Genomic DNA, 18,376 nt, shown 5'->3' with positions numbered 1-18,376 from the left:
AGCTCTTTGTTTTCATTTAGTGGCTGCAAAGGAATTACACAATATCATTAGAATTTGTATGCTGTTTAATGGTTTCAGAGTGTTTTTCATGATCTTTGACTGGAAAAAAAAAAGTGATTCATAGCCAGGGAGCAATAATTTCAAGCAAAAGGCCACTCCTTGAGCAGCACAATGCAATAGGAAGGGACATGAGTAACTCGTGGGCTGTTTCCAGGCCTTCTGCAGTGTGTCTTCTCCATCTCTGCAGACACAGAAGTAGCACCTCTGGATCTTTGAGAGTCCTTTCATTAAAAAACAAATCTATATCTGCAAAACAAAACAACTCCATTTGGGGAAGAAGGCAATCATTGCCAAAACCTACTGATTGTAAGCCATTTCTTGTAATATAGCCTGTATTAGTCTTCTAACTCTTTACTCTTGCTCTTTTGTCTCTGCCTATTCCATCTGTTCCGTTCCATACACTCTGTCAATTTCCCTCTTCCTTCTCTTCTTTCTTCTTTCCATGCTTGGTAAACAAGTTTCTAAAACTTCAAAAAATAAAATTCCAGTGGAAGCATGTGTGTGTGTATGTCCCTCTTTTCAACACTTTTAATGTGTGTCTTCCCGTTCCTCTGACCTCATAATTTTGGTTTTAGACTCTCTGTGGTCATGACCTGCAATCCTTTTACTAAAAAGACCTAAAGATTCTAAGTTCTAAAGAAGTTTAAAGCTGTTGAAGTAGTTTGTCTTCCTGTTATGGCACCCAAAAATTAGTTCTCTACTTGAATTTCCTTGAATGTACTGCCCATAGCATGCTGCTGGTCTGGATCTGTGTCCATCTGCTGTAAATGAAAAAGTGCAGGTGATGATCTGTGTGGAAAATCCAGCACTGACTTGATGGACATTCAGAATCTCTGTGCCCTTTTTAGGCATTAAACCAAGTTTTCAAGCACCTTGGTTTATTTTTAGAGAACATCTTTATTCTCAGCTTTGAATTTATAATTCAAACAATGGAATAAGTTAGGCACAGTGAGAGCAAGACAATTTCACTTTTTCTTCTAGTCTCCTCTTTGAAGTCTCTTTGAGACTTGTTTTTATGTTTTGAGGCTGGGGCAGTAGTAAAGGTCTTGCTGAAACTACAGGATCCTTAGTTTTCCACAGCCACAACCTAGGTGAAGTCTGTCTTGGTTAAAGAAATAGCAGTATGGCTTCCTTGTGTTCACATTATAGCAGGCTTCCTTGTGCTTTGATTGAGTGGAATATTCTCATTAGAAAGACAAATTTGAGGCAGAATTATAATGATCCCATTCTTTTAATATCTGCTTGATATTTCAGTTGCTGTTAGTACTTTAAAAGCAAATAAGTTTTTCTCTTTCTCTTTGAAAAAAGCCTGGAGAGGTTTAATAGCTGTTTCTGGTATTAAATTTATTTGCTCAAGATAATAACAAACCAAGGAACTATTTGAGGACTGGGTTTGACTGTCACAAGGTTATTTTTGCTTTTATTTTGTTTAACATTTTGTTTTTAAACCAACTGATACATTACCTAGGATTATGCTAGAGACTTTTCTAGACTAGAGATTTTTCTGATCTGTCGTGTGGAAAACACAATAGGGCTATTATTTATCTAGTTCAATTTATGAAACTGTTATTTCCTTAACACATAAAGTTATATTTATCTTACTAGGTGGTGCTTTAGGTGGTACACCACATCTGAGACCACATTTGTGGAAATGGCCTTGAAAAATAGTGACAGTGCTAGAATATTTAGGATAGTTACTTTTAATTATGAAACACTAAAAATGCTCACCTTAAAAAAATCAATTATTAAATTTTAAAAAGCTTTTGTTTGGAATTGAATAATTTCTGCTACATAAAAATAACAGCCTTGATGTTTTGCATAGAACATTGATAGGAATAAGAGAAATAGAGCACTCAAAAATGTCTCCAGCAGAGTTTATTGACTGCAAAGACTAAAACCAAGTTCAAATCAAAGGGTAATCATTTTTTAGAGAAAAACCTCCTCTTAAATCAGCAGGCAAATTATCATATAATATTCTAATAGGTATGAATTTCTGATTTGAATTTTGGCACAGATGTTTAAGCAGTGGTATAACACTGGAGTGATTGCTGTTACAAGGAGTAGCATAATTGATGCAGTTTGGGGTTTTTTTTAATGCCTATTATTTCCATTTTTTAGCTGTGAAGTGTATTTAAAAATCTAGCTAAGTGCTCGAAAATCGTCAGGAGGATTTAAGAGGAATGTGCAAGGTTTGACTGCCCCTTAGAAATTATTTAGGAGGCTTAATCTCTTGTCAACCAACTGTGTTCAATTGCTGTTGTCTAGGGGATGGTGGTCTTAGAAGAATTCCCATTTCCAAAAGACATTTTGAAGAAGCAGATCCAATTGACAGAGCAAGAAGCTTTATTAAACGCCACAGGGAATTCCCAAGCTGCCATTGAGAGCCAGGATTCTTTGCCGGAGCATGACTTTGAAATGTCACCCAGCAGTCCCACTCTGCTTTTACGAAACATAGAAAAACAGGTAAAGTAAAGCAAAACCCAGTTGAAACAGGGGGTTGGAAATTTATCTGGGAGTAGAAATCAATTTTAGATTTAGCTAGAATCTGCTTGTTTAGTCTTTTAACTTGTGTACTCACAAAAAGGTCTGCAGAGAGAACAAAAGAGATTCAAGATCACTTAAAAAAGAGTGCAAACATCCAAACTAAAGAGAGATAAGAAAGGCCCCACCAACCTTGAGGCTGAAACAAACAAAAACACTGAATCTAGGTTGCAAACACCACATTACAACTAAAACTACAAGTATGAGTGAAAAACTGCACAGACTCATAAAATTGATAAGGCAGTTTAATGCATATGCATTAGTATTTTATGCATATGCAGCAAGTTAGAGGATAAAGTAAACCTGGGAATTTTCAGGAGTGTGCATGTCCTTCGGGAACAGCAGTGAAATAAATTATACCAGCTTCATAACTTTTACAAGTTTTGGAGTTTTTCTATCCACACATCATCAGTGAAGCCAAATGATTGACTTCAGAAACAGGGAGGTTCCATGGTGATGACTCCCAAAAAGAAAGATATTTTACAGTCCTGGGATTGGGTGGTGATTAATTGAAGGATTTAAACAACTACTCTGTACAGGAGGTTTACAAATTAACCTTTTATTTCTGATGTGTCTGTATTACCACATTGTTTCCCTCCAAGGGACACATAACAGCCTCTAAGAACCATCCACAAACCTGCTCCTGCTTTGTAGTCAGGCCAGTGTAGAGTTTCCACAGGTTGTTTCAGGAAACGCTTTATGTGAGATGAAAGAGAACAGCTGACAAGAGAGATATATATCTCTTGAAATTAAAAAAAAAAAAAAGGCTTCAGCAGAATACAATTATTTCATCTGCCTTTTCAAACATTGTGGGACTCTGGTTTGGAGCTGAGGAATTCCAGGTGCTTACTGGGTACAGTGGAGATGTAGTTGTGAGCAGAGTTTTGCTTTGCAGTATGCAAAATGGCTGTTCCCATGGTTGATTCCAGGAAATACTGTGTAGAATCCAGCAAGGTTTTCTTTTGCCTGAAAGTACATAAAGGATGTGGTAGGATTACATTGCTAAAGGAGATACTGGAAATTTGTTTTACAGAATGAATTTATGCAGTTTGTGTAAAACAAAGCCACTGTGGGGCATTAATTTGTTGCTCTGCTGCTCTACATAAATTCCTGGTCATACACACATTTTTTAAGAGGGGTATAGCAGCATTAATTACTAGTGCCTATTTCTGAATCTCTGTGCCAATTTTTCTTATTTGATAGTCATACTTTCCTGTTATTAAAATGCTTCCTCTGGTTGATAAATCTTATCCACCATAGGCAGGAGTGAGGAAGCAATGAAACAGGAAATTTCTATGCTCAGTGCTGGCAATTGCATAAGGTAACCCAAAGAGCATTTTCAGAATGTGATGAATGGCCCCTCTTTTAAACGGTGGCTTGGAGAATTAAACACACTTTTCAGTAAGACTTCTGATGATTCAGGGCATAGTGGTCTGTTTCCTGGTCCCCAAGTAGCCACAAACTTGGTACAAGAGGTGCAAGAACTTTGATGATCTGAAAATTACATGGAAGTAGACTAACACATCTCACACAACACATTGGATTTCTTCCCTTTTACACCACTAAAAGCCTTGGGGTTTGATTTCCTTCTTGACTACCAGTTCTGTTCTTAACTCTGAAAGTCTGAGTTTCTTGTTCAGTGTCAGGAGCAACAGTGCTGCAGCCTGAAGAACATCCACAGATATTCCCACAGCATTCCTCAGTCTGGTGCTAAAGTATTCCTTTGTTAAAAATAAGGAATTTTGCTTGTGAAGCAAAAGAAAAGTCATGTAGAATAAAAGTAACTGAGGATGGCAATTTTTATTAGTACTGTTTTCAAGTCCTTTTCATAGCTACAGGTATGTTTTTCCTTGTGTTTTGGAAGTCTGCCTATTTTTAAATGCTCTTATATTCAGTAGATACTACTCCTTACATAATGACTTCTGCTGAGATTTTTAAATCAATCTGCTAACTATTTTATTGGCATCTTATTTGCTTTGCCTATTTCTTTTATAATTGACTTGCTATTTCTGTGCTTTAATATCCATTCCTGAATTTTTCATTCTGATATGAAATTTTTACCTGACTACATCACCTAAATGTTAACAGAAAATACGTGAGTTGTAATAAAACAACAAAAAATTTCTTCCTCTTTCTGCATAAATGTAAATGTAAAATCAAAATGTAAGGAGAACTTACTAGATAAACTCTAGCAATTCATGTTTTAAACATTCTTAATTCTGAATGAAAATCCAGCAAAGTAATGCAAAAGGTTGGTTTGTTTTTTTTTTTTTAAAGGAGTATGCCATTTCAGATACATTAAATTTCTGTTCAGTGTGCAGAACACAGTTTCCTCTAAGCAAGTTACATTTATTGTGAGAATAGCCTTTAAGGTCTGACATTTAAAACAAAAAATCATTGTGAAATGTTGTTGGAGTCAGTCCACAATTCATTGCTTTGGAAGGAGTAATTCTTAGTCTTAACAAATTGGCTACATTTGTTTCATTTGTTTTGGGTCAGTTTTGAAAGTCAGGTTTTTTTGCAGGAGAACTGGGTGGCAGGGTGGTTGTCTCTTGTTGCTGTTTTTGAGGATTCCAAAGATCTTACCCATTCTGTCTGTCATTACAATAGTCCTCAAGTCGTTACACTTCCTTTTATAAAAACACCTTTGTCAAACTGTAATAAGCAATGAAGACAATTCTTTTAAGAACAAAAATACTTTGAGTGAACAAAATGTACAATGAAAAGACAGTTGACCTTTTTTTTCCCCTGTTGAAATGCTTGTCAAATGGCCAGTTAGCAGCTCTGGCTGCAGCTGTTGTAATACCAGCTGTAAAGTGTTCTGGTTTCTTTTTTTCTTTTAAAGACCTCTGGTTACAATACTAAGGTCACCGATGTATTCAGGGTGCTACTTCAAGTGTATAAACAATGCTCAGGGTTGTGTTGGTGTTTTGTTGGTGTTTTATTTGGGTTTTGGTAGGATTGGACTTAATAATTGTGAAAGGAAACCACAATTTTTCACAGTTATTCACAAGAAGAAACTAAATATGATTATTTCATGATGTACTGGACTGAAATCCTAAGTAGGAAAACAAGAACCCATCACCTTTGAGTTGTTGAGTCTGGATAAGTCTGACTACCTTTAATTTTAATTTTTTTTTTTTTTCCAGAGTGCACAACTAAGTGAAATAATCAGCAGCCTAATTGCTCCACTCAATCTGTCTCCAGCTTCTTCATCTCTTTCCTCCAAGACCTGTAGACACAGACAGCTGGTCAATGGTATCTCCTTCAGGTGGGATAACTTTGGTAAAGTTATCTATATGGAACTAATAATCATTACAATATTAAATAAGGAAAAAAGAGTTGCTTTCTGCAGGCTTCAAGAGAAGTCAAGTCTTGATTGTAAGGTTGACAATAGTAGGGTTTTGTGTTGTTCCTAAAGATATTATAAATGTATAGTCACTATAACTATTTAAGTACTTGGAAGATGAATCTGTGAAGCAGTGAAAGAATATAGGATCACATTTATTGTGATTGTTTGAGACTCGTGTTCTGTCACAACAAGTGCAGCTTTATTTCTGGAAAACTGACAAACTTAGTAGATTAGTAGAACATAAGCCATGTCACATGTCTCAGCAGGGTTCAGTGTCAGGGTGGTAACTTCATTAATTTTAAGCAGATCCGTCTTCAATAAAAGGCCAAATTTACCTTTGCCACCCACAATTTGGAGATACTATTTTCCATTCAAAGTATTTAGTTCTGGATGGACATACCTTCCAGAATGACTGTAGGTTGAAATTAATATTTTAGAAAAATGTTTCTGAGTGCTAGTCCATACTGCTAGGTAATTCTCTCTTTTATTCAAAGATTTTAAGTACAGTACAGGCTGTAATAAGTATTAGTTTCAAAGCAACATTAAGGTAATTGAATACAATTACAAAAGGTCTAGGTGTGTTGGATATTTCTCCTGAGATACTTGTAATGTGATTTTTGAGGATGCTGTTATTCACAAGTCTTAATTGAGGTCAGGTGGATGAAGAAACTGTTTCCAACTAGAGCTGGGGTGTTTATGGCAGTGTGCAGGGCGTAATTCCCTGGCTCCTGGCTGCAAGAAGAGCTGGCCACACCGTCTGTTTCAGCTTTACTGCAGAGGCTGGAGCCTCCCACAAAGAGATTATAGTGAGCAGCTTGGATGGGCAGCTTCTTTGGCTGCCTTCTGTTCCACAGTGATTGTGTGATTCTGCCCTAAATTTAAGGATGAAGGGGTCCTGCCTTGTGACATCCCTTCTCCTGGTGTATTAGTTGTTTATAGATGATGTAGGAGAAAATCAGAAGGTTCCTATCAGATGTGGACTAAAAATAGCTCTGATATAGGAGTTGCTAATAGAGATGGGTGTGTGGAAGACGAGAGTCATTTAGGCTGTGTCTTGAATCTGACTTTTTCGTGAGACATGTGAGGAAGAATTCTTGATTTTAAAAATGTTTTTAGGAGTGTATGAAGTTAACTTCATGATGAGAGACTCTAATGATGTAACTTCAGGCCAATTCTCTTCTTATTTATTAGTCCAAATTTAGTCTTTCCATTTCATGAATAACACATTGTTTGCTCATGGACCACTCTCTAAGGTTGGTTGTTTTCTGCTCATGACCTAAAAAAGTCCAAAGAAAAGTGTTCGGACTTGGAAGATTTTCTCAGTGCCATAGCTCTAAAGTGGAGTTTGGCAAGTTAGGTGTTGTAAGGGGCTCTGAGAGATTTTAGGGCTTTCTAGATGCTGTCTTAAACATGAGTTAAACAGTTAATTTAAATTTTTTCTGCTTATGAAGTGTTTTAAGACCTGCCAATAAATACTGTTCATTAAAGATGCATGAAATAGAGTGGTTATCATGAGAATCCTGCAGGGAAATTTACTGCCTTCTACTTCTTGAGGTTTCTTGTTTCAGGTTTTTGGTGATATTTTGTTGTTGTAGTAGCTGTGTGTTCAATTAATTGAATTAACTTAATAATTAACTTGCTGCAGTTAATTCTTAGCTGCTTTTTGTAGAGTTCATTCTGACTGTATTCAGTATTTCAGAAAGCAGAAATCAAAATCAAGTGGAAAATAAGGGGATTCTTTCGTTTTTGAGAGGGAGGAAAAACAGATGATAGCAATTTTCACTTCAGTAAGTTCTTGAAGTTAGTTGTAGGCTGTTGATGTGAAAACCACAATTTTCCATTTTAAAGTAGGTTTAAACATGAGAAGCTCTGGGGTTGGTAATTGTGGGGTTGCAGTACAGTTGGTTACACGGGCTGTTTGCAGAGGAAATGGAGGTGCTTGGACAGTTCCTGCTTGACTGAATGTGGGTAACTTTGAATTGCCATCTGTCAAGGCCTAATTACATTAGTGCCTTCTTTTTTTTTGTGTTGCTTTTCCTTGCTCAATTGAATCTAGGTGCCAAGATTAGCCCTAAGCATTGCATGAAGGTACATGCTCACAGAAGCAGTTCCCTAAACTAGTGATACCCACTTTCTTATGAAGGGAGAGGAAGGAAAAATTTATTTCTTCAGGACAAATACTGCCTGTCTGATGGCTTGCTGTGCAGGCTTGCATCTTGAAGTAAGGTTAGGAGCAAAAAAGGCAAACCTATGAACTTTGAAAGGAGCATTCTAGCAAATTTATGACTTTCACATCTGGCCATGGTTCATTTTGCTCTTCTGTAGAATCACATTTTGAAAAATACTCAGACTAAGATCAAACCAGATGGGTAACTCAAAGCTTCATTGGGAAACCTTTTACACAAGTGGCAGGAAAACCCCACTGCCAAGTACTGGAGCTCCAGGCCATGAAGATGAGATCTCTTCATCTGAAAGTGGAGTGGTGCAATGCTGCAAGGCACAGGAGGGTAAATACAGCAGATGTCAGAGACTGCAGAGAAATTACCAAGGTCCTTGGCAGACCACCAGAACAAAGGCAGAAATCACAGAAGTTAAAGAGCCAGGCTGAGGAGCTTTTTGTTCTAATTTATCTAAGTTGTCACTCATTTAAGGGAGAGGTATGTGGAAATCCACAAGTCGAGCTTGGGACCATCTGACTTAGAAAATGTTTTTGAGAATTCAGAGAGAGTATTTTAAGAAATCTTTTCCATGGACTGTAAACCTTGTATTTCTTTCTCAAGCCTTAAAAAAGCAGTGTTAACATTAAGAATGTCATGCCTCAGTATTTTGGGCTTTTTCTTGGCACTTGCTGGTATGTTCCTCTAAATGCTTTGTACAATCCCTCTGTTAATTAGCATGTTGTTTTCATGTGTCTGTGTTGCTTATTGGATTATATTGCTGTGTCAGGAAAACAGCTCAAATTCAAGCCTGTAAAGCCTTGTTACCACTCCAACACAGCATGGGATGGTGTTTAATCACACTTCCATTACAAGCCTTTTCATTTAACAAAAATGTACTGGTGAAAGAATATCACCTGTCAAAAAAGATTTATAAGTGTCCTTGTAATAAATTAATTTTCATGTTCTATTGTGTCATAACTTTACTAATAAAACTGTGACTTGTCATAAGACAAAATAATCATTTGTGCAGACAGATGACCTGTTATGAACCAAGGCCAAAATACCTTGTGTAGTTGCACTGTTCAGACAGTCCAGAGCTGTGATCAAGGTCTTCAGTATTGTAAAAATAAAAGCACACTGCAGGGCTTTTTGCAGCAAGCCTTCAACTTTACAGGCAGATGTTGATATAAATCAAATATAAATAAAATCAGGAATACCTATAGCAGGCAAGTTCAGTCTTCCCATTGAGTCATTCCCACCCCGATGGGAGAGTGTTTTAAATTCTTACCTGGTGGTGTTGCCTGTTCTGGTCACCAGGCAGGCTCTAGGTTGGTGAGAACGGTGTGAGGTTGTTCTGCACGTACATGCAGGGGCTTCTACTGCTTTTGGCCACATCTTTGCACTTGATTTTGCCTCTCTGCACTTGAAGTTGTAGAGTTCCTAATTTTGATAGAAATGCTTCACAGTGAGTTGCAACTGTGCTGAATGATCACTGGCTTGTAGAGCTTTACTTAGGTTTCAGTTCTTGAGCAAAACCAGAAAGTCTTTGAAGTATTAGGACAGAGCTCTGGGTCTCCTTTATGTTAGCATGACTGCTGTCTTGAATGGAACATCAGTGTGAAGGGAAATATTAATTGTAACTTGAAACTCATATGTGTTAAAAATATTGGAGTGTTCTTGAATTTGCAAAAAACAAAACTGGATATATGCTTGAGGGCTTAGCTTCATTTTGACGTGTGTTTCCATGAACACAAAGGTGAAGAAGAATGATAAGTTGCCTTTCCTGACCTGACATGAAAGTAATTAACTAGCAAACTGAACATATGCACAATTGTCTGAAACAGCATGCTAAAACCTTATGGTGTTTATGAAATTCTCTTAGAATTAGATAGCTAATGCTAATCTGCGTGTGAAATCTTGGCCTGTGCATGTGGAACATATCTGATGTTTTGTATTTCCTCTCCTCATTATTCATGAAACTGCAGAGCTTCAGACAATAGAGAGGTGTCCTCTTCAAGCAGCTGGCTGCTTGACCATCAGCACATCAAGAAAAGAAGAAGAGACAGGACAAGGCTCAGATCTGTCTCTGTGACTAATGTGAGCACATCTGCCCGAACAAGGCCACTTCATCGTTTCCAGAAGAGGAAACTCTACAGAATGCACAGTGCCTGTCACTGGAATCAGCAGGTAGGCCCTTGCCTCTCTGTTTGGGAGAGAAAACCCAAGAGTCCAGCTGCTGGAGTCAGCATGTGTCTTGTGTGGTGTGCCAGAGGAAGGGTGCACATTGTGCTGCTTATTTGTTGCGTTCAGGGACCACAGAGTGTGTGTGGGGCAGTACTGGATGTGTCTGCAGGAGCTCACAGTTAATGAGTTGAACATAAAAATTAAAGGTAGCTCAGAGTCCTGCTTATCAAATCAATGTGTTTAATGGCTGTCTTTAAAGCTCTTGTACAATCTAAGAGACAACTTGAGAGTTCTTTTGGAGGCCTGACTGCTGAGGAGACAGGCTACAGTGTAAAGCATCTGCCTGCTTGTTTTCAGAATATTTGTTTTAGCAACAGGAAAGCTTACACAGCTGGTGGCACATTATTTTCTAGGAAATTGAATTGCAATATCTTAATCTTGTTTCCATTTTTGCTGTTTCTCATTAGTTATATTGCCTTTGTCATGACACTTAAAGAGTGCTTTAGAACTCCTAGAATTTTCTGTTACAGAGGATTAATAGTTTAAAATGGAAAAAAAGCCTTGTCCTGAACAAGACAATGTGTATCTGCTCACATCTGATATTAATAGCATATTGCTGGTAAGAATATATAATGAGTTTAGCTGTGGTGCTTAAAGAAACAGTCTAATTTGGGAGCAGAGACAGTATGAACTCATTCTTCAGAGCAGTGCTAATTCCAAGAGGTTTTAATTGCTTGATTTTACTTTTTCAGTGTAGTATTGAGGGAAATCTCCATGTCTCCTCAGCTAACTGTCTAGGATTTACTAAGTGTGCCAGTGGTCTGGGGAGCAGTTTCCCATGCAAGGATGTTCTGTGCTGATTCAGCATTCTCTGCAGAATGGCAGAGGTGTCCTAGTTTTAGCAAGATACTTTATTGAAAAACTGTACAGTTCCTTTTTCATTTGAGTTCCCAGCTTCCTGGCAGTGGGGCTTAAAGACTTGGCAGCCTGCCTGGAAGGTTTGGGCCAGGGGGATGGTGAGTGAGGCTGGGAGCTCTGCCTTCTAGTTAGCCTTTTCATCTTCCCTGCTTTGACCAGGGAGGCTGTTGTGGACTTGGACTTACTGTTTGCCCTGCAATCCTGTCACAGAGGTTGGACACCTCGTGCTGTGGCTCCAACAGCAGTGGCTCTTGTGGCTCTTGCAGCTGTGGAGAGAGCTCTTTAGCAAGAGACTCGAGGGCTTTCCCTTCCTTTGTTGTAAACATGAAGGGTTTTCACTGCAGATGCAGTTTTTAAATAGCAGGGCTTTCTGGAAGCCTCTTGTCTTGCAGGTTTAAGTATTTCATATTTCTACAAGCACTGCCTATGTCTCTGTGTTCTGAGAAGTGGGCCAGAGTTAGTGAAGTTCTGAGAATATCAGTAAAGGCTTTTGATCAGAAACTCCATGTCTGTAGCCTGACAGCAGTTCAAGGCAGAGTTTACATTTTTACCTTCAGCCAGATACAGAGCTTAGCTGCTCTGCATGCTTGATGGTTTACCTTGACTTGTAGGCTGCAAAGACAGATTTATAATTAACCTTTGGCTGTAGACTGCAAGCAAAAAGTACATTTTTAGGTTACTAGTTAAGGCTTCGAGTATCAGAGCTGGTGCAGCTGTGTGTCTGCTCCATACTCTTGACATCTCTGGTGCCTTATATTAACCCAGCCTGAGTGTCTCTGTACCAAAAGTGCAGAGATGTCCCAAAGACAGTGGGGTAAAACACTGTCCTGTAGGGAATGCTATTAATGCTTACTGCGGCTCTCAGCTCAAAACTCTGTGTTTAGACTCTGCTTTTGAATGTCCTTTCTATGAGAAAGTTAGCCAAGAGGCAATGTGAAGAATTACATCATGGGCTACAGATAGATTCTGTAGCTCTTGTTCCTTGAGAAAATAAGTAATTATGGCAGCAATCATCAGCAATCAAATTATGGCTTCAGTCATCATGCAAGTGCCAAACTCAGTTAAGTTTTGAAAATTAAGGTAAAACAGGGAACAAAGCCTCTCACACAGTGTTGGTTGAAAACAGAGGATCAGGGATTCTGCTAAGGAAGTAAGTGATAAAATTAGACTGGACATTTCCAGCACATTCTGACAATCAAACCTAAGTCAGTATCAATGTTTTAAATTAAGAATCATCAGCAGTGTATCATTTCATTCAACAAATCTTACTCTAACAGACCCTGTCACTTTCTTAGTCCTGCACTTGCTACACTTGGTTACCCAGCTGTTGATGAGATTGCTCATCCTGTAATGAAAGAGCACTGGCCATCAGCCCAGGCTGGCTTCCAAATCAGGCAGATGTTTAAGGGTAAGGATGCAAAATGGGGAATGGTTTCTGGGATTGATATCTATTTTTCTCTGAAAATGCATTTATATTCCCCAGAGTAATCCAGCAAATTTCCTCTGGTCTTTCACAGAAAAAATGAGTAACTTCTTAGCATATAGGAAAATAGTTGGATTTTTAATGTAACATTAGTGTGCCTTCTCTAGCAAGTGCCTCTCCCATATTTCCTCAAATTTAACATATTTATATAACCCCTGGTACCACAATCTGTGAGGACCCCCATTTCTTTAATGTCACTGGCCTGAAAACAAGCTGGGGGTCTTGCAGCAGATGTGGAATTATTTGGCAAATTCCAGTTTGCCAAAATCAAAGGAGCAAACTGAATCTCCTGAATGTTGCAGCTCCTGGTGGTGCCTGGTTTGAACAGCCAGTGAGCAGTACCTGGCAGTGCTGAGGGAAATGTTGCTCTGCAGAGTAATTTGAGCAAGATGGTTACTAAAGAATTATGACCAGAGAATCACAGTAAAATGCAGACCTGTATGTGTGGGACATTAAGAAATGCTGGGATAGCTTTGAGGAATTTGCAATTGGGTTTTCATTGCAATGACTGGTTGAACCATTTGTGCATCTGAATGACATTCAGAGTGTCATCCCTCACATCTCTTCAGATTCATTTGGGAAGCTCATTCTCCCCCCTCACCCCCCTAACATCCATGTTAGGAAAAGTAAAGTATGAAACTGTGAATTGCTATGCCATCTGTTAGCTCACAAGGGCACTGGGAAGGCAGCCACATTTTTTCTCTTATCTACTGCCGTGCCACATACATTTACAATGAGTGTGTATGACCTAGAAGCCTCTGTTGCCTGTGGAGAGATGCCCCATATTGTCCTCTGCTGTTTCTTTTCTGAAAAGGACTACACCTTCCCCTGCTGTGCTAGTTAAAATGATGCTTACACAGGGTAGTATCTAAAAGAAAATAGAGAAATCTGTGAAACTCTAGAAGACCTTCCAGACTGGCAAGATAGACCTCAGATAAATAAAACAGGATGCAGAGTGTTTGGTTTATCTGCCACCATCCAATATCCTCAGGAACTTGAGGCCTTTGGGGCCAAATCCACTGTTTCCCTAATTCAAAATGGCTAAGTACCACAAGATGATCCCTGAGTCATCATTTGGCCCTGGGATCTGTTTTGTATCTTTCTTCTTTATCTAAACAGCTTTGTGAGAGCTTAGGCCATTTCTTGATTGTGAGTCATGCACAGCAAACCCTGGGATTGCAGTCTGTGCTTCAGTCTAGAGGACATGACTGTAGTGGTGCATTTCTTCAGCAAGAACCTTTCAATGAATGAATGAATGATAAAACTTGCATGCAGAACAGCACGAAGGAGTAATCTGCAGGTGTGTTCTAGTAGGAGACAAAGTTGGCAGGTGGGAGTTGGAAGTCTGAGAGTCATGTGTTGAAAATGTTGGATCTGCCCCTTGTCTGCATTGTTGCAGCTGGCAAGTCAAAACCTCTGGGCCATTGTCTCCTATAAAATGTGTGCCATGTAGTTTTAATGCTAAGAAAGAAGGCCAAAAGTATGTAAACATTTAAACCCAGGAAGTCTGTAAGTAGCAGATCAGTGTCAGGACTGTAAGACACAAACATCTATTGAATAATTTCTCAGTGGTTGTTGCATTCATAACTGCCTTCCTCCCTCACCCCGCATTCTCCAGTCTAATGCCTTGTTCTTTTCCTGTAGTAAGGAAAATTGTAACTCTGTCGCCTGCTATTTTTTTGTCTGCACCTGAAGGAACTAAATTATCTGTGACATACTAAAAGTTTTGAAAGCAGACAAGTGTTGTACTAGTCAGAAACTCTCAGAGAGGTTTGCTTAGCTGACAGGTCCTGATGTTTTCTTTTTTGCTATTTTATCTGTGTGACTTCCCGCAGGATTTTTTAATAACAAGGATTTTGTTTTGCCAATATATTTTGTTAGTTTCTCATTTAATATCCTAACAAAGGATATTAATTCCACTTTTTTCAAGTCATGTTTTGCCAAGAGTTGTCATTGATGCTATGTAGACTTTTAATCTATAAAACCTTTATATAGCTCTAAATAAAGGTAAGAGACAATAGAGCAGTGAGATTGAAGTACTATCAATTTTGTCCCTGTGTTTCTTTGCAGAGTTGTAGAGCATGGTGGGGTGTTTTAATCTGAAAATTCTCATTGTAATTGCATTCCACCTGCTGGAGGAAGAGTTGGTAGTGAGGACTGAGGCATGTGGAGAAAACAGAATTCAAATTTACAAAGGTGCCAGCATCCTGAAAGTTGGGAATTGTGGTGCAAAAGCTTACATTTTGGATACCACAGGCAAACAGTTGGTATAATGTTGCCAACTCTTGCAGTTGCATATTGCCACATTTTATTCTCTGCAGTCTCAGTTGGATTTAAGTAAGAGCAGAAGAATATCTGCTTTCATTTAGTGGTTTGAAAAAACAGTAAAAAAAAAAAAAAAAAAGTGAGTGCTTCTCCAGGAGGCTCCAAGGCAGACAGGAGAGAAGTATTTAAATTGTAGGGTATGAGTTTCTTATTTTGATTTAAATCTCATGCTGGTTCTATGATTTCTGTGTTCAGGAGCATTCCCAGTCCATGTCTAGTGCCAGTGGTATTTTTTGTTGATGCCACTTGATAAATACATGTGGGTCCTTCCCCAACTCTTGCTCATTTTCAGGTTTTTGGAAAGAGTGTGTATATATTTTTATTTATATATAATACACTATATATACATATCATTTGTATTATATCCAGCATGCATAGCCTTTATCTTACTTGCTAAATATCAATGCTATTTGCCAGGGGTCTTTCTTGGGAGGAAAGAAGTTGCATTGAGTGGAGTCTACTGGTTGTCATCCTCTTCCTTGGTATCCCTAGACACTAGCTCCACCACCTGCTTCAGCATAGTTTCCTGGCATTGCTGACTTCTGAAAAAATGTTGTTTTGTTGCCAAGTCTTCTGCAAACTGGTTCAGTGCAAGTGGTGTGGTACCTCTGTAAATATGTCAGTCTTGTGGTCTGGGAAGGAGAATCCCTTAATCCCTTGGTTACCAAGTTTTGTAGGTGAAAATAATAGTTAATTAAATTGTTGCTTTAACTCTGGAGAAGGCCTTAAAAAAGAAGTCCTTCTGTTAGTTAAAAAACAATGAAAACTGAGTGGCAAAAAAAGTTTTTCATACACATTCAGCTATTCTGAATGTGTGACAAGACTTCTGTCTCTGAGGGAGGGAGGCATGAAGGCAGAAAGGAAGGGGACAAACACCTCTATCTTTGCAAGTCTGTGATACTGCCAGTAGAACTAGATCCATCCTCTGAGGTTTGTGGCAAGCCAGTAAGCCTGTGAATTCTCTTTTTTTTTTTTTTTTTTTTTTTTTTTTTTGTCAGAATGAAAAACCTTCATGCTTTCCACAGTCTTGCACCTCTAGTGTGCTGACATTTCTGTAGTGTTTTACTGATCACACCTCCTCTTAATTTCTGATGTTTTTGAGAAGAAAGATATCCCTGTAGATTAATATATCTTTCTTTCTTTTGGTTTAACTGGTCAAAGATTGAGCACTAACCTTGATTTTTCAATTGATTTTCTAGTTGAACAAAACATCTTTGTTTCAGAATGTAGAAACAGCATGCACTTCTACAGAGCAGGTGAAAGTCCCATTGCAGGATTAAAGAAACTATACTCCATATATGCTTAGGAGAGGTGGGTGATATCTGGGAACAGCAGAAGCTATCACTCCTTGTACGATTCAAAAAATCTGAATTTGTGACAAGTTGGATGCTGAGTAAGTTTTCATTAGTATTTTACGAAACTCTCCTCTTCCTGGACAAAAATTGGTCTCTGCCATAGGATCTGCCAGTTTATCTTTATTGGCAACTTTAGAGGGGCCAAGGCAGATGAATTTTACATCCTGGGGCAGCTTGCATCCCTGTACCTGACACGCATGGGAAAGCACATCCATTTGACTTCTAAAAAACTTCATCTGGAAGGGAGGGTCTGACATGTGGCAGGGATGTGTGTGTGTGTCAGCACCATCTGTTTTGCACCTTCCCACGCTGGGATACCTTAGATGCTTTTCCCACCCTCTCTCCCACTACCTGTTAATACGAAAGAAGCTCTTGGGGGCTTTCAGATTAACTTTTCAGTGTCTGTGTATTGTGTGTTGCCCAAAAGCACTCTGCACTTGAGACCTGCACATTTCCACTGTGAAACAGTAGAAGTTTCATGGAGCTGTGTGTTCTGCCAGAGGGACACAGCTCTGCTCAGAGCAGGGTGTTGAGTCAGTGTGTGATGTGTTTGGTGTTCAGAGGTGAGTTGTCAGCCACCCACACAGAGGTTCTCTTGAGGCCCATAGTTAAATCTCTGCTACCCATTTACTGAAGAACAGTTTTTAATAGAGTGAGATAGCTCTTCTTTGATATTGCTGAAAACTCCTGAGAGTGTGTTTGTAGAGAGAATAAATACATTTTTCCTTGCCTTTTTGGGCTTAATAAGAGTAATCAGAAGCAGATGTGACAGGTATTCAGCAGAGTGTATTTGAATTAATTTAATTACCTTCCTGGATTCAGACACAGTGGCATAATTGAACTGTGGCTCTTTGTACTGTTACACTTGGGCATGTTTCCAGAACTGGTAGGAGTTTTAGTGATCAGTAGCTGAAACCACAAAATGAGAATTCACTTCACAGTTTTTTAACTGGGAGCACAAAACATTTTTCCCTTCAGTCATGTCATGTTTCGCAGACTCACGCTTTTTTTTCTCTGCAGAAGGATGGGATGGCCAGTAGAGTTCAGCCTTCTGACCCTTCAAGAACAGAGCCATGTGCCAATTCGACTTTGTCTAATGCATCAGTCTGTCACAAGCAAGCACAAGAATTGTTTTGAGTATCAAAATTAATTACTCTCTGTTTTCTGTAACCCAGTAAAACAGTACTAAGGGGGGAAAATCCAACTTCAAAATTCGTAATTCTCTAGAGAATTAGAGTCTGTTGGTTGACACTATTCCATTTCATAAGTTTCATAAGTTTAGACCAGAGCTGCTATTTTAGTTGAATATTTAAAGCTTGCACACTCTTCTCTTCCTCTTAAATACAGTGAATTTTCTCTAATACAATGAATTTTATGTAATATTATCCTTCATATCTGCTTGAGCTCAGGAAGCATGAAGTTTTGTATTTCAGTAATGAAGAAAAATGTTTCAGAAGATGTACAAGATGTGGTATAGCAAGGGGAAAGGGGAAGATTGATAAGAGTTTTGTAATCTCTCTTGCTTTCTGAAGGGTTGGCATGGTGCTCAGGTTTGCTGTAGGGACCTGTCTCCTAAAAGGTGTGTGCCATGATGTTCCTATGTCAGTGCCATGGTGAATGGATATACATGTGGGCTTGTTTTCAGCTGAGTTGTGGTGGATTTTTTTGTTGCTGTGTAAAGTTTCAATAATTGACTGCTGTAAAAGGCAGTTGGTTTGTAGACTGTATTCGTTTTGGAATTGGAAGCAGGGAGAGTTTAGTTTTCCAATAAACAATTCTTCCATTTTATTTCAATAAAAGTTGAATCACTTTCCTTGAGTAAAATGTTTTAATTCCAGTACTATGGGCTTCTGAATTTTTTTTATCAAGTGTTTATTAAGTCAGCATTTCTGAGAAACATCATGATTTCACTAATTCAGCATTTTCCAGTGGAAGACTACTCCATCAGAAACTTAAACCAGATCTGGTAGCTAGGAACACAGACACTGACAAATTTCTT

General features: G+C 38.6%; 1 protein-coding gene across 10 annotated transcripts in view; it reads left to right on the top strand.

Moving 5' to 3' along the window:
* Positions 1–18,376, top strand: part of KANSL1L (KAT8 regulatory NSL complex subunit 1 like) — a 61,728-nt gene that overhangs the window by 23,193 nt on the left and 20,159 nt on the right. For 9 of the 10 annotated variants that reach the window (XR_005956863.1, XM_041487680.1, XM_041487675.1 and 6 more), the window contains 3 exons: positions 2,326–2,523; positions 5,751–5,872; positions 10,098–10,299. Coding sequence is in view for 9 of the 10 variants with exons in the window: in XM_041487680.1 (XP_041343614.1) it covers positions 2,326–2,523; positions 5,751–5,872; positions 10,098–10,299 (522 nt within the window). In the remaining variant the exon portion in view is untranslated. The remainder of the gene's footprint in view (positions 1–2,325; positions 2,524–5,750; positions 5,873–10,097; positions 10,300–18,376) is intronic. The other variant, XM_041487681.1, reaches the window with a different exon arrangement.

The sequence above is a fragment of the Pyrgilauda ruficollis genome, unplaced genomic scaffold, assembly GCF_017590135.1.
Source record: "Pyrgilauda ruficollis isolate IOZ18807 unplaced genomic scaffold, ASM1759013v1 scaffold83, whole genome shotgun sequence".
Classification (NCBI taxonomy): domain Eukaryota; kingdom Metazoa; phylum Chordata; class Aves; order Passeriformes; family Passeridae; genus Pyrgilauda; species Pyrgilauda ruficollis.
Note: the sequence above shows the minus strand (reverse complement) of the source record. Positions and strands in the feature narration are given on the sequence as shown.